Here is a 16587-nt window from a genome sequence, read left to right as displayed (position 1 = left end):
ATTGGTTTAAAAAAGGCATGGGTAAAATTTTTGTGTGCTTTTCGTTTACTTTTTTTTTAGGGGGAGGCGGGGCTCTGCCAACGCTCCAAACACAGCGAGAAGAGAGACCACGTAACGGGAAAAACCAAACGTTGGCGATCAGCATTACTTGCAATTGGAAGTACGCTAGGGGTCGTGTTCCTTAGTGATGAAAAAGCAGTACTTAAACATGTAAACGCCAGTATTTGAAAAAACTGATTAAACCCCCTTTTGATTGATTGATTGATTGTGTGAATTAACACGCCGACGCAACGCGGGCGATGAGGCGCACCGTAGTGGAGGGCTCCGGATAAATTTTTGACCAGCTGGGGATCTTTAGCGTGCGCAGAAATCTCGAACACACTGGTGTTTTTGCTTTTCGCCTCCATCTGAAAAGCGGCCGCCGTGGCCGGGAATCGAACCCGCGACCTAAACCCCCTTTTGGACCGAGATTGATCCGGAATTGTGGCTCGCCTTTTTCAAAATGGTATTTAAAGCCAGCATTGTGAAAAAAAAAAAAGGATCCGGCTAGTCGTGCGGCACCCTCCACACATGTGTGGAGGGTGCCTTAAATAGGCGATTTTTACTTCAATAAACTCAGGTACCCCTTAATGGGTTAAGACCTGACCACATTAGGCATTTGATTATGCGGAGTGAAACACATTTGTGGACAAGGTGATTCATGCCGTGATTTGAAAATGGGATATATAAAAATGACACACGAAATGCCACAGGGCAGATGCAAACTGCAATATGCAATAATGAGAAAGAGTATTTGATTCATCCGCATCCAAAGAAAGGTATTTTAAATGATACATAAAATTAGGAACAGAATGTAAGCAACAACTGTCCAAAAATGGTATTTATTTTCGGAAAGGTACGAAAAGAATTTGATTACACGGGCGCTTGCGTGTGTAAAATACGTCGTCGTTAATTTATGGGTGACAGCACACGGGTCGTGTGCAGTGTAATTGTTTTTGTTTGTTTTTTCTTTCTAAGAGGACACCTCGCAATTTTACAAGGGTATGACAAACGTACGGGTATGAATGGTCTTGTCACTTCTTACCCGTTTCGTTTATCCTTTAAATAACCACCAAGCCACTTTCAAAAAGCGCACTTCATCGCTAGCGAAACGGCACACGGCAGCACTAACCAATAAGAAAAGCGCAATGTGTCGAAACAATGTTTCTAACACGTTTTACGTTCAACGTTCAAGCGGTGACAACGGCGACGATGTTTCGTGGAACTAAACTAGCGCATTTATCCCGCAACGGCCGTTTCAAGATAAAATATGATAGCAGAGGTAACTATGCCAAAGCTTACTGCCAAACAAATGCACTTATTTGTTTTTTTTTTTTATCGCGTGCAGCACGCGTGTTCCGCTGCGCGCAACGTGACCGAGCAGGCGACGCGAGAGCGCCATCCACACTAGGAGCAGTTCGTCCCGCCGCCGCCAGGGGCTGACTGCGTTCGATCTCGGGGCGAATAGTTCTCCCTAGCGTCCCTAAATAAGCTACGCTTAAGCCTTTATTTAGTAACGCTAGTTCTCCCGGAGCAGGTGCGTGGCCGGCTGGTTGCGCTGCTAAAGAAAGTGAGGAGGACGCTCTGTCTTGCTTTTCTTTAAATGCAGAGCATTTCTTTAACTCACATATAGCGTCCGCCGTCCGTCCGCAACAGCTCAGCGCGCAGGTGCACCCTCTCCCCCACTCCTCCTCTCCCGCATCACGCTACCCTCGTCGCTCTCAACAACAGGTCCGCACCCCTCCCCCTACACTACATAAAAAAATAATACTTACCGGCGCCTGGTTTCGATCCCACGACCCTGCGGGCGGAACGCAAGGTACATGGTGCTCTACCCACTGCGCCACAAAGCCAACACAGAATGGAACGCTACGAAGGCGCCTTATATCCTTGACTGATTCAAACTACGTCAAGAACCCACTGCGCCACAAAACCGACACAGACCCAGTCGAAAAACACAACAGAAAAGTACGACAGAATGATCCTGTGAGGGAATGGGACATCCTGTAGTCTGTAGTAAACCCTATCCTGTAGTCTGTAGTAAATCCTGTTCTGTAGTCTGTAGTAAATCCTGTCATGTCTGTTTTCGTAGTAAATCCTGTCATGTCTCCAATTTCAACTTGTTTGGCATAAGAAATTTACTTCCCGTGATGTTTTTTTTTCTATTAGGTACATGAAGTATGCAGGATTTCAATAAAATTTCATTTCAATTTCAAAATTTCAATAACAATTTCAATAAAAATATGACCAACAAACATAAGCATTTGGGGTCATTCTTGCCTTTCTGGTACAAGCTTGACATTGTTTTCAGTGAATAACTGATTTCAGAAAGCTGTACCAAAAGGCATTTAAGCAATGCAACTAGTGGTACATTCATGCATGCAACACAAAAGTTTGATGTTACGCAGACTGCACATGCCTGATCACAGTCTGAAAAAAAAAGCAGTTTGCGGTGTTTATCCATTTTATTTTCCTCTTTTTACAACACTGTTCCTGGGCACTACTGTGGCTTCACTTTTTGTCATGGAGAGGCTTTCACTGCCCTCTTATGCTGCTGTTACACCAAAACAAATAATTTTTATTTCATTGCCAAATATAAAAACAAAATATGGCGTGTTATTTGTATGCTCCATGATCGTGCTGACTTGGAAACGGTCAGAACTATAATTTCTTTTAGTACAAAACAGCTTTCATCCGCACGTCATGCGAAACTGCGCCTGCTGCAAATTCACGGGAACCTGGACGCTGGTACACGCCGGACGCGCAAACTCGTGGATCTAGCAGCCGCTGGAACACGCTCGGCCTTTTTTTCTTTAATAGCCGTGTAATTGCAAACCCGCGTAGCTGTTAACAAGAAATACAGAAGTCATTCCTTCAGGGAAACCTCAGTAGCGCTACAAAATTTAGCCAGAGTCATTTGGGCACTTTTCAGCTGATTTGGCCGTGCTTCGGAAGCAGGGCCAAATCGCGTCCCATCATCGCGTTCCGTCAATGACGCTCAACCTGTTCATAAAAGCAAATTTATTCTATAGAAAAAAAATATTAAACGATCATCGACAATAACCGTCCGAAAATTCGTTCCTTATATTAGTTAGGGCCATTAAAACACAAGTGAACAAATATTTTTTTTAAACTGCAAAACGTGAGAGAACGTGAGAAAATTAAAATGGAAAGTCAATCTTTAGCTGGAATGCTTGCCTTTGTGAACCTTGTTCCGTTGCATTCGCACAGCAAGGCGTGGAAGGGTATCCTGTGGCGAAAAGCGCACGTCTCTGTGGTGCTGCACTATCTTGAAGAGTATGCACGCACGATACCTGCCGAAGTCACGCAGGGATCGTGGCAAGTTCAGTCGATTGTCGAAGCACATCGCACGTATTCCAAATCACGCTGCCTGCGAGATTCGTCGCATTCACTCACATTAAAGTGCCAATTATCCCAAGCACCCCGGTTAGTCGTCGCTGGAGGAGTCCTCACATCGAGATGCTTGAAATCCGGACCACTGATCTTGCTTTTACCACAGCTTCCGAAGCTTCAAATGTTGCTGCTGACACTCCGCCGAGACATAAGATGCACGTTTTTACAAAAACGTTAAGCCTAACTTCAACTAAGCAAAGCGCCGATGTGAAATGTGAACGAGCCACTGGGCAACGCAGCCACCGCAAATTTTGACCGGGAGACGAAAAGCAGGAGGGAACAAAGAAAGGGTAAGGAGGGAACCGGCCGATCACGAGAAGTTGTTTCGCGACCCCTCATGACCCCTCTCGATTCTTCGTATTGTGGTCTCCCCGTCCCGCGAGTTCTGCCGCGACGCGACATGCCTGCAGTGGTGACGATGCTTCCCTGAACTTCTTCCGAAGGGCCGGGGCTAGAGGGAAGGCACGCGTTTTCTTTCTTTCTACATTTATTTTTTTTAACACATCTCGGTAATGCAGCGAGTTCACTGGCGCCGCTTCTTTTTTTCACACAGGTAGCGGCAACTGGTTCGCTGTTTTTAAAATCTTATTTTAACTATTTCGGCTTGATTGGACACATGTTTCGCGTTCAAATAAAAAAATTGCTCGCAAAAAAAATAAAACAACAGCACGCAGATTGAAACAATGGGGCTCTCAAAGACACCCAGAAATACATGTCAGAATGTGCACTGCAATTATTACACCACGTCTTCAAAAAGCACATCTTGCTTGTTTTTTATGCGCCCGTTTTGCCGAGCGGCTACCCTTGTTTCCTGATTCTTTTATCAAACATTGTCCACAGTACAATATATGCAATTGCAATTCACTCAAAGAACCCAAGGAATTTCCGAAGTTCTCTATGTATCCATTTTTTTTATTATGGGGCTACGCTTAGATGCTCCAACATTAGTGTGATTTGTGCTAAGTTGTGTTGTTAATTGCAAATTTGTAGCGAAGGTTTTTTCCAACACGGCCGGAATGCTAATGGCCGCAATGCAACAAACGTTCATTACAACAGACGCTTGCAATGCAATTGAACGAGATGACCGTCACTCGCACACAGCATTGTTTCCGTGCAGCGCACGCTAAAAAAGTGGGATTTTGCGGCACCGCACGGGCCGCAAACACCAAGTTTCGGAGCATCTGCGTCGATCGCGGCGCGCGGCATTCCCGTGTCCAGCCAAGCAGCGGCACCATACCATCCCGTACTATCCCGTTCGTGCTATCCCCTTCGCATTGGCTGAAGCCCTGTCCCCAAAGGCAATGTCCCCATGTTATTCGATGCTCTCCAGGAACCTCCCCGCGTTGCTGTCGTTCAGCGCGGCGTTTTCCTGTGTATTCCGTTCTTTCCGGGCTATTCCATCGCTCTCCTAATGCCGGAAAACGCGGGGTTTTCCGACAGGGTAAGCAAGAGATTTTGTAGCAATACTGAACGGTCTGTCATGTGACACTTTCGCAATGGATCTAACATTCTCTTTCACACTATAAAAAATCTGCAGGGACTACACAATGATCTGTCGCATGGTAGATAATAATGGTAATTACGGAATGCTGAATGTAGTGGCTGAAGGACAGTCTGTGGGCCAACAGAAGTTTGTGTAGCGCCTACAGGGTGTTGCACATTAACTAGTACAACAGAAATGTCTCATGCGACAGAAATTTTGTAGTTATGTCGGTCGCATGATAGATATGTCTGTTGTACTACATAAATTTCTGTCGTACGACAGACATTCTGTCATCATTCTGCAGAAATTCCTGTCTCACCACAGACCATCCTGCATTCCCAACAGAAATTCCTGTTGTGCGACAGAAATGCCTGTCGTACGGCAGATTTGCTGTAGTTGTACTACAGAAATTTCTGTCGAACGACAGGCCACCCTGTAGTCCCAACAGAAATTCCTGTCGTGCGACAGAAATGCCTGTCGTACGACAAATTTTCTGCAGTTGTACTACAGAACTTCCTGTCGCACGACAGACCATCCTGTAGTCCCAACAGAAATGCCTGTCGTACGACAGATTTCCTGTAGTTGTACTACAGAACTTCCTGTCGCACGACAGACCATCCTGTAGTCCCAACAGAAATCCCTGTCGTGCGACAGAAATTTCTGTTGTGCGACAAAAATTCCTGTTGTATTTTTCGACTGGGGAATGAAAGGCTACGAACGCGCCTTATATCCTTGACTCATTCAAACGACGTCAAGAAGCTGCTGATGCAACGCATTCACTACCACCAACTCCCCAAACACTAAACGTTAACGCAATACACCCACCCCCTATGCGACGCATTTACTCGAGTCCCCCTCGCGTGGAGATGGGCCCTTTTTTTTCGTAGGAGGCGCCGCCACCTAGTGCGGCGTGCGGCCAGTTTCTCAGCGCAGATATTACGCATGAGGTGGCGTCGTGGACGCTTCAGGACCAGAATTCCTGTATATACCGAAATTACCCGATTCTAAAGCGCCCCCGATTCTAACGCGCAGCCGATTTTCCTGAAAAAAAAACCGAAAAAATTTGCACCTCCGATTGTAACGCGCACGGAACTTTGTGAGCAAGAAAAACGAATGCGAGAGAAACGGGCGGTTTATTTCTCGAAATAATCTCACTCATCTCATTCCTCGTCGCTCTCCGCTGACCACAACATCTCGTTCTTGGTGCCGTCAAGCGCGTTCGCGACGCCACACTTCATAACGAACGTTCAACCATGATCGATGGGATCGTGGCCCATGCCTCGCACGCCCATCCTGCGAGCTTCTCCAGAGGCGCACGGTTCAGCCGACCGCTCGTTTTGAACGCGTGAGAGCCGCTGCCGCCATTGCTGTAATCAAGCGCGCAAGTGGAACGATTTGACGATTTGTGTTAACGCCGATAGAAAAGCCTAGGCGCCTATGCTATAGTGCCTAGAATATTCTTGGCACTATACCTATGCTTCCTGCGTCTGAAAAATTGTTGCTAAAAGCTTTGGCGCCTGCTTGAGATGGCGATGGTGATGGGCTGGACGAAATTCCCGTTGTTTCGGCAGTTTCGCTTTCGTATCCGATTCTAACGCGCATGCGATTTTTCGACCTATTTTTCCGGAAAAAAAGTGCGCGTTAGAATCGGGTAATTACGGTGACACCGATAGGGGAGCAGAGTTGCGCGTCCACCCGCCATATTGAGTTCCAGGTCGTGCGGGAAAGCCACCAGTCCGACACTTAGGAGCTGCCGCGGGCCGCCGCGCCAGCGGCAGCGGCGAGGAGGAGGGGCAAGGAGTGGCGCGGACAATACCTGGCGCACGATAGTCAGCGGCTTATCAGCTGGGCGGCCGCCGCTGCTGCCGCATCCGCAACCGCCGATGCTCAGTTGAGCGGAAATGACTGAACACGGGGTCTTGTGCACAGCACTGAAAATGGGCTTTTCTGTCCAACTGGGACCTGCGACATGTGGCAATCAGACGCGCAACTCTTCCGCTACGCGATATACAGGAACTCTATTCAGGACGAATTGGAAACCACCCTATTGCATGCTCAGCCGCGCACCGTTCGAGTGTTGTTTTCTTCCAGACAGCACACGAACGCTTTTTGCGAATCATGCGCAGTTGATTCTTGACGTTTTCTGCAGGCATAACGTGCCCTTCGGAGGATGCACCATTTCTTTGCTGTGCATGCACATTTGACGACACGCGATGATACAGTCTATCCAGTCGTGTTATAGAGGCGCCTATATTAAAGGGACGCTGAAGTGAATTTGTCGAGCTCCCGGTTTTGCTTGCACTGCAGAGACTGGCTCAAAGTACCACACTTTGCATCGTTCATCCGGTTGATACGTCGGTAATTATTTTATAAAGCGGGAAAGAAGAAAAACTACCATGCCCGGTCTGTTGCGGCCGCACCAACTAAAGGCTGCGACGACAGGAGGAGATTCACCTTGATTGGACGATGTCCAAAGTTACATTAAAACAAGTTTCGGTTTCGGTTCTGTAAAACAACATGCTTGACATCCGACGGCATCGTTGGATGGGCATTCTCGATATATCTCAGTAGACGTCGTACCGCGCTTCTGCTATGTTGCCGGCTGTAAAATGCTTAAGATAAGCCTCCCACGACGGCTTGGAATCGTAGCAATCACAAGACGAGGCCTACGCAGTGGATGAACGCCCTCCGCGTCACCGCAGACACTGAAATGTCATGCGCTTTTCCCGCATATTCGGAGCTTGGCTCACTCATGCCTGTATTGTAAAAAGCGTGTGGCCAACTGCCCACAAGTAGTCGGTGCTTGTGGGAACAGCACGCCAACAAGCACTCGCTAGCGCGTTAGTGTCAGTCTGCGGGCGTTCTGCGAACTCGCTCCTGGAACAGTTATTGTTACGGCCTGAAAATGGTGAACTCAGTTCAGAAAGTGCCGGCCGCAAACGAAAAAAATCAGCTTACAAAAAAAGCATGTACACTCGGGGATTCCAACTTGCGACTTGCAAAACAATAACCCTAGCGCTTCAGACCACTCGTCCACGAGCCAGCGCTGCCGAGGTTGGATGTATAAGGTATATATTGCACAACCAGTTTACGCTTTTATTTAGCGTTAGAATTTCAAGTAGTGCAGGAAGCGTCCCCCAAACTTCCACAATATCACGTCTAGCCATTGCATTTCTTGGACGGAAAACGTTCCCTGATGTGTGTCGTGCTGCATGCTGTGCTTGTTCACCCAGCGCCAAACAGTGCTTCCTGTTCCCTAGTTTTTTGCTGTACGGTGAAGGTTCCACTTGATTTTATTTCCGTAGTACCTATATTGACTTCGCTGTCCCATCTCCCACCTTCAAGTGACCTTAGATTTTCCTACTAGCGTACCAGTCAGCGAAGCGTCGTATGTGCACTTGTGCAGCGCTTGTGTGGAGTGACCCAGACTCCGGGCTTGGTACAGTGAACGAACTAACAAAGTAAAGAAAGGCACGTTATTCCATTCACAAACGTGTTGTGGCCTAGTTTCAACTGAGCGAGCGAATTGCGACGACCCGTCGGCGGCCGGCATACTAAACGCTGGTCCGACTGACTGTCTCGGAAAGTCGGCGAGCCGTGCAGTAGCGCAGCCAGTTGCCAGCTCATCTCCTCCTGACGTCACACCAAAACGTCACAGAAAATGGGCGAGGGTGCAGAAAGGATGACAGCATTTTCGAATTGATTTTTCTACTAAATAAATTCGCGTACACGTGCTCAGAGTGGTCGAAACATGGTCTATGGACTCCGGACTACAATTTGGGCTAGTAATCCCGCAATGTTTACAAATCACTTCTGTTTCCGTTTAATTGGCCAAGCTACCGTCCTTCCAAAGTGGTCTCTTGTGCCAGAGGAGTTTACAAAACGAATTCCTGGTAAAAAAAAAAAAACAGTGCGAATAGTGTAGATTGCGGAATGTGACCGAATATGCACTCGTCATATGACCGATGTGCCGTTTTGATTTTATTGGCCTGCAGGGAGTTGGCGACGGCGTAGTGCATTATCTGCGCTCTGCGGACGAGGCGCGTGGGAAAGCATTATTTCGGTTTGTCTTGCGCCCGACGTGTCATGACGACCCTGGGAACACGTGGTCCAGCTAATGTAGGCGGTTTGCGTACTTAGCGCGCGGTTAAACCCTCGGTAAAGACGTAGCTTCAGGGAGGGGGGGGGGGACGCATCACCGAGTGAGGGAATATGAAGCGAGAGAATGAGATCTATTGAGAATTTCAAAGTCTCTTTTGTTAACAATATTCAGGTGTCACTAATATTGTTAATCGCGTATTGAATATTTCGTTTTTTCCTAAAGGCGCTTGCGATTATGCTAAATTTTCAAGACGCCAGTTTAAGGAAAAATCCAAATTTAAAAGGATAAGATGAAGGAGAGAAAACTTTTACCTCAACTACATTGGACGTAAAATGTCCGGAGAGCACAAAGAAGCATACTGTGATAAGCTTAATTATAAAAGACTGATATCAGTTCATTACGATGTGCTGGGTGATTTCGCTTGGTTGATTTTGTGATTGACTCAGTTGACTATCTTGCAATTTGTTAACACTACTCAGTTGACTACTCGGTTGACTACTTGCAGTACTCAGAATGTTTACAAATCACTAGAACTACTAAATTTTGCGAATTGAATAATTAAAGATGCATAACATTTTCGGCTCAATTGGTACGACTCTAAATGAGGACTTTTTATGAGCGACCTATTTTACCATGCAACATACTTTTTATTGATACACACGACATATTGTCGAAGCCTGTATTGCCATAAACTCCAATTGAAATTTAAACTTGTTACCTCTTAGATGGGTGGACTGCTGCAACCCGCCGCGGTGGTTCAGTGGCTAAGGCGTCCCGCTGCTCAGCACGAGGACGCGGGTTCGATTTCGGGCCACGGCGGCCGCTTTTCTGATACAGGCGGAAAGAAAGGTCCGTGTGAAAATTTCGGCGCACAATAAAGATTTCCATGATGTCAAAATTATTCCGGAGCCCTCCTCTGCGGCGTGCCTCATCGCCTGCGTTGCGTCGGCGCGTAAAACTGCATACAATCAATCGAATCGACCACTGCAGGAAATATCGGTAATGGATAGAGAGACTTGTAATACCCCACAACTAGTATTCATTGGTTAGCTGTCAATAATTGCAAGGGACGCGAAACTCCACACCACCGAAACTAAAAGGATACACCGGTAAACTTTCATTCTGAAATTTAGGCACAACTGACTAATTTGGAAGGTAGGTAGCTTAGCCAATTTCTTCAACCTATAATATACGCGCCGCTCTATTTTACTTGTTTCATCGCTTGTCGTCAAATGCGCGCGCACGGAAAGGAAATAGTGTATCGTCGGATGATGATGTCATGCCTGCAAAAAAAAAAAAAGCTTCGAGAATCAGCTGCACATGCTTTGCAAGGAGCGTTCGCACGCTGTCGAAAACAAAATGAAAAAAGCTTGGACGATGTCTGGCTGTGCAAGAAGCAGCGTGGTTTTAATTTCGTCCTGAAGACCCCACAACGCCTCCTTATGCGCAGTACCTGCGCTTAAACACTGGCCGCTATCCACACTTAATGGACGCGCGTGCTACAGAAAGCAAGAACGAACGTCCTCCTCACTCCCTTTTTTTATCAGTGCAACCAGCCGACACCGGCGACCGCAGCGCCCCTGCTCGGCCGCGCGCCTGTTCCGGCCACGGGAGCCCTGGCCTAAAATTTTAGAAATGTACATTAAAGGGACCCTGCAACACTTGTAAATCTAAGAACGCACCAGAAATTGTAAATATGGAAAACGGGGGTATAAATATAAGTGTGTAAATATGTGCACAAATCAAGTGTGAACAAAGAAGCTAACAATTTCTGAACAAGTGCTAGGAGTTCGTGTGCAGATTACACATCAGTTAACATCGACAAGCAGAGGGGGAAGTGAAGATGCAACCATTCCGCGTTGCGCGAAGTCACGAAATCAATTTTAAAGAGCACTTAAATAAAGCTGTCATCACAAAAATGTCAATGCAATGTGAAGAAAGGCTGTTAAACGCATGTTAACATCGGCTAGCTGCTGAAAAGCTTGGTATTTTATCTACATGAAAGCAGGCATGCGGGCGCAGTGGTGTGCCTGGCATTCGCAGAGGACCTGAGCTGTAAAAACAAGAGCAGTCAAATTTCAAGTGAATGCAGTTAAAAAAAATAAGGTCACGCATGGAGTGCCTGGTAGGGAGCTCATGCAGGTTAAGAAGATTGAAAGGCTCGCCGTGAGCGTATTGGCTTCGTGGTAAGCACATTCTTTGGAGCGCTTTTAAACCTTTCCAGTAGAAGGCACGACGAAGGACTTAATACTGGCAAAGTCGAGCTTCGGTAGAATCAAGGTGGGGTACAGTAAGGCGAAGCACGACCGCTCAGTGAATTCCTTGGTCGCCCGGGAAATCGCACCAAGAGTACTCAGGCCGCAGTTGGTCAAGTTGTTTACGTGGGAGTTAAAATGCAGATTTTCATAAAATATTACACCCAAATGACTTTCACCGTGCAAAGAGTAAGTAAAACTGAGCAGGCATGTCTTGGGAGTATATATCCTGGTAGTGTTGGAGCGATTCAACATTAAATGGTTGCTGTGACCCCACGCAGAAGTTACAATGTTTATTTCAGCACGACGCGATCATCAGGCGAAGAAAGCAGGCGGTATAGCTTCATATCAGCGTACTGAGAAAGCCAAGAGTGTCTAATTACAAGCTGAATGTAATTAACAAAAATGCTAAAAAGGGCCGAGTGTCGACCCTTGAGACACCCCTGAAGGCATTGCGAAAAGAGTTAGCGCCTTCGTAACAAACAGTTAAACCTGCCTTTTATGTAACTGCAGGACCACTGGCAAAACTCGCGGGATGGACCAGATTGGGACAATTTGCGACGCAGTAAATCATCATTAACTGCGTTAAACACCTTGCTACAGTCACAATATATTGTGTCAACATATTGGCGAGAAACCGCAGATGTCGCACAGAAAGCAAGCGAGGTTTCATTACACTTACACCCCGAAAGAGAAATTTCGTCCACTGCTTTACCTGTGGCGTATTTGCTATTGTACTTGTTTCTGGACTGCTAGCGTGCCAGCGTTTCGTCGTGACTTAGATGGGAATGCTACGTTTGACATTGCCTTCATGTTTCCTTCACGTGTTTTTTTTCCAGTGACAAGCTGCCCCAGTTGATCAACGTGACCATTGTCCTCAAACTACCTAAACAGATTAGCGAATACAACTACTTCGGCCTTTGGTGCTCTCAGGCGCAGGTGAGGCCTTATTACATAATTTCCTCAGTTTCACACGGTGTTGGGAAGCGAATTAATGCGCACCGTAGATCTGTCGAAACAGAACTGATTCCGCTAAGTGGTAAGCTCTCGGGCTACGAAGAGTCACGGATCGTAAATTCTGAAAAGAAAACACTGCAAGGAAGAGCGGCAAGCTTACATTGGGTACATTACAGGTTATTTCGGTAAGGAAGGATTCATCAAAGACGGGGACAGGGGCATGGGTTGCGCCTCTCATTGCCGCGAAAAACGCAGGTGCATGGCTATACCTCTCGCCTCAGTGGAGGCCAAAAACACAACCACCATATTCTGAAAATGGCCGGATACGTAATCAGTGCGCGACCAGTGAAGAAAGAACTGGTACCTGTGCGTGGTTTTCATTTTTTGTTAATTTAAGATGATTTCAATGATCTGAGTGTAAATTACTGTATGCGAGTAACACCTTAACACCTTAACAAAATATAAACCAATCAAATTTTGCCGTTTATTTTATTCTCGCACCCTGACAATAACACAAAGAACACGAGGATACGCCTGTTCAAAGGATGTTAATAGTGAAAACACCCTTGGAAGGGTGTTGATTGTTTTTCAGGAGCTGTAAGATTCTCAGGTTTATACAAAAATGGTGTAAATCATTTTGCAATGAATGGTTTGCCTGCAAGTATTTCGTCGCCTTACTTTGGCTGATATTGCTGCCTACGCCAGCGCCACTATATTTATGCGCCGACAAGTTGTGAATTTGGCCAGTAAACATGCGGAATCAAACTTAACATGTGGGCTAAGTCTGCCGTGTCCTTACACGGGTGGCGCTTGTCAGAATACTGCCCTGGGGAACAGTGACTGTACGCAACCGGGTTGGGAAACGAGTTGTTCTGTAGAAGTCGCCAAGCCACGGATTGCCATTTGCTGAGGGTAGGATGAACCGGGGGAAAGCGGGTCCGCTCTAGCCTGTAGTGATTAGTGATGTCCCTGTGGGATACAAGGCGATCCCTACCCGAACAGCGAAGTGAATGAGCGTTGTTGTCGTCACCAAGACGGTCAGAAAATCCTCGAGCGGCGTCGTGCGCGCATTCATTCCCAGCCATAGCCAGAGTGTGCAGGTTGCTCATATTAGACATCTTGCCCGAACGCTGAATGTTGTTGAGCCCAGTCCTCAGAATTGCAGATGCATCTGGAAAGATGCGCCCACTTGCGTAACTTATAATTGCAGGTTTTGAGTCGCTCACCGCGTATTTCATTTTTGCAGATGCCGTCATTGCCAGGGCAATGACAGCCTCTTCGGCCACCTTCGGTTCGCTCGTGCGGACCGACCCGGAGCGGATGGAATTGCCCTTGTGATTGACTACTGCAATTGCCACAGCATTGAGACCCGGATAGTCGGCCGCGTCCACGTGCACCACGTCCTTCGAAATTCCGAATCGTTTGTGCAGGGCCTTCGCCCTTGCCTGCCTGCGTTCCTGATTGTGAACCGGGTGCATATTTTTAGGGATCAGTGGGATGTGAGTTTGATCGCGCACTGCGGGAGCCAACGGTACCTGGTGAGTGCCTGTTCGCAGGTGGTTGATGCACAGGGAGTCGAGAATATGCCGACCCGTCTGGCTGTAGCTATGCCGTTCTCGCTGAGCCAGCCGTTGTGTCTTTATTAGTTCGCTGAGGCTATTGTGAAGCCCCAGCGCCTCGAAACGTTGGGTCAGGCCCGTCCATTAAGGGCCTCAATTTTGAGTTGTTCGTCTTTTCTGAGGTGTCGGGAAGGGGTGACGTAGGTTACCCTACTGAATACGAAGGCTTCAACTAATCGAGCAAGGTTGTGCTCCTTCATACCGTGATGCCGGTTAGTGATTCGCGATATGAGTCGAGTTGTCTGATGCATGCTTTTTGGAGCGCGAGGACGGTTTCCTAGTTGTGTCCATTGGCCTGTATTCGGAGACCGAGAACCCGTATACTGGACACTGGGAATTAGCTGAGTTCCATCCCCGAAAATATTCACAACCGGGGGGTTCGCGTCTGTACGTCTACCCTTACTAGTGGGTCCGTAGAGAACAATTCTGACTTTTTCGAGGAGCAACGGAGGCCCCTGGGACTTGCGTATCGCTCCACCGCCTCAATGCCCTGTTGCAAGATGTCCTGAATTTGCCCATCACTGTCTCCGCTGACCCAAAGCGTGACATCGCCCGCATAGAGGCTGCGTTGGAGACCATCGGTATATTTTAGTATTTCGGGAAGCCTCATCATGGCTACGTTGAAAAGAAACGGGAAAAGAATAGAACCCTGTTGAGTCCCCCCTGCACCCAAGCTTGATCAAATCTGATGGGGTCCCCCTACAGCTAGAGTAGCTGTGTGGTCGCATAGAACGTTACGGACGTAGTTGTATACCCGTTTCCCAAGGCCCAGTCGGCTAAGGTTGTCAAGAATTGCCGAGTGTTTGATGTTGTCGAACGCCTTGGTTAAATTTAATCCCAATATGGCTCTGGTATCCAGATGTGAACAGCTTTCCCCGTCGATGACGTCATGTTTTAGACGGAGCATGATATCCTGCGTTGAGAGTTTTGGACGGAACCAGATCATAGAGTGCAGATAAAGTATATTGTCTTCCATATAGTTGGTGATTCGATTTAGAGCAACGTGTTCTATAGTTTGCCTACGCAGGAAAAAGGGAAATAGGTCTAAGGTTTTCAATCTTGATTTTTGTGCCCGCTTTAGGTATAACGACAGTAGCCGTTTTCCACGGAGGTGCTAGTTGCCCAGTCTTGCAGCATACGTCCATGCATCCTGTGAGGGCTTCAACGGACTCGTCATCTAGGTTTCTCAGCATTTTATTTGTAACGCCATGAGGGCCAGGAGCAGAGCGAGTGCGCAATGCCAAGATAGCTCCCCTAACTTCACTTATAGTGATGGGCCGGTGAAGAAGAGCATTTTCGTTGCCCACAGACGGAGGAAGCCCCTCGCGGGTGCAGTCGACATATATGTCCTGAATGACTTTGAGCAATTCCGTGTTTTTCCCTTAATATTATGTAGAAGTAAGCTGATATTGATTGTTTGGGATGAATCAGACAGCGTAGTATGTTCCAGGTTTGGCGAAGTCCTATTTCGTAGCCCATACGATTGCATGTTCTATGCCAATGTTGGCGAGTTAGTTGCTCTGCGTAGGTTTCTATATCACGGTTGAGGGCCGCCTGTCGTCCCCGCAGGGTTTGGTTAAGTTTTTACTTGTGGAGTCGTGTGTGCAAGCTATATTTCATCATCATCATCATCATCACCAGCCTATCTACGCCCACTGCAGGGCAAAGGCCTCTCCCATTATTCTCCAATTACCTCGGTCCTGTGCCAACTGTGACCAATTTATCCCCGCAAACTTCTTGATCTCATCTGCCCATCTAACTTTCTGCCGCCCCCTGCAACGCTTGCCTTCTCTAGGGATCCACTCTGTTACCCTTAATGACCAGCGGTTATCTTGCCTTCGCATTACATGCCCTGCCCACGTCCATTTCTTCTTCTTAATTTCTACTAATATGTCTTTAACCCAAGTTTGCTCCCTGACCCACTCCGCTCTCTTCTTGTCCCTTAATGTTACACCTATCATTTTCCGCTCCATTGCCCGCTGAGTCGTTCTCAATTTAAGTTGAACCCTCTTAGTGAGCCTCCAAGTTTCTGCCCCGTAGGTGAGTACCGGTAAGATGCAGCTGTCATACACTTTCTTCTTCAGCGACAATGGTAGGCTGCTATTCATTATCTGAGAATGTCTGCCATATGCACCCCACCCCATTCTGATCCTTCTAATTATCTCTGCCTCATGGTTGGGATCTGGGGTCACAACTTGGCCTAAGTATATATATTCGCTTACCACTTCCACTGCCTCGCCATCTATCTCAAACTGCTGGGCTTTCCCGAGGTTATTGATCATTACTTTAGTTTTCTGCATATTTTTTTCAGGCCCACGGTTCTACTCTGTTCGCCCAGTGCGGAAAGCATGCTTTGCAATTCGTCCCCCGAGTTACGTAGCAAGGCAACGTCATCAGCAAATCTGAGGTTACTGAGGTATTCTCCATTAACCCTTACTCCCACCTGTTCCCAATCCAACGTTCTGAATACTTCTTGTAAGCAAGCTGTGAATAACATTGGAGAGATTGTGTCTCCTTGTCTGACACCCTTCCTTATAGGTATTTTACTGCTCTCCCTATGGAGGATGATGGTAGCTATAGACCCATTATAGATATCCTCTAGTATTCTTACATAATGTTCATCTACCCCCTGGTTCCGGAATGCCTGAATGACTGCTAGGGTTTCGACCGAGTCAAATGCTTTCTCATAATCTATGAAGGCTATATATAGGGGTTCAG

General features: G+C 47.2%; 1 protein-coding gene across 1 annotated transcript in view; it reads left to right on the top strand.

Moving 5' to 3' along the window:
• Nucleotides 1-11174: 11174 nt before the first annotated feature.
• The window catches only part of LOC144159797 (uncharacterized), a 101369-nt gene continuing 95956 nt past the window's right edge, over nucleotides 11175-16587 (top strand). The window contains exons 1-2 of the mRNA XM_077691481.1: nucleotides 11175-11224; nucleotides 12133-12232. Coding sequence (XP_077547607.1) covers nucleotides 11175-11224; nucleotides 12133-12232 — 150 coding nt within the window. The remainder of the gene's footprint in view (nucleotides 11225-12132; nucleotides 12233-16587) is intronic.

Source organism: Haemaphysalis longicornis, unplaced genomic scaffold, assembly GCF_048455015.1.
Source record: "Haemaphysalis longicornis isolate Haplotype H1 unplaced genomic scaffold, Haemaphysalis longicornis Haplotype H1 scaffold_10, whole genome shotgun sequence".
Classification (NCBI taxonomy): Eukaryota; Metazoa; Arthropoda; class Arachnida; order Ixodida; family Ixodidae; genus Haemaphysalis; species Haemaphysalis longicornis.
The sequence above is the reverse complement of the archived record's forward strand: the minus strand, read 5'-3'. Positions and strand labels throughout refer to the sequence as shown.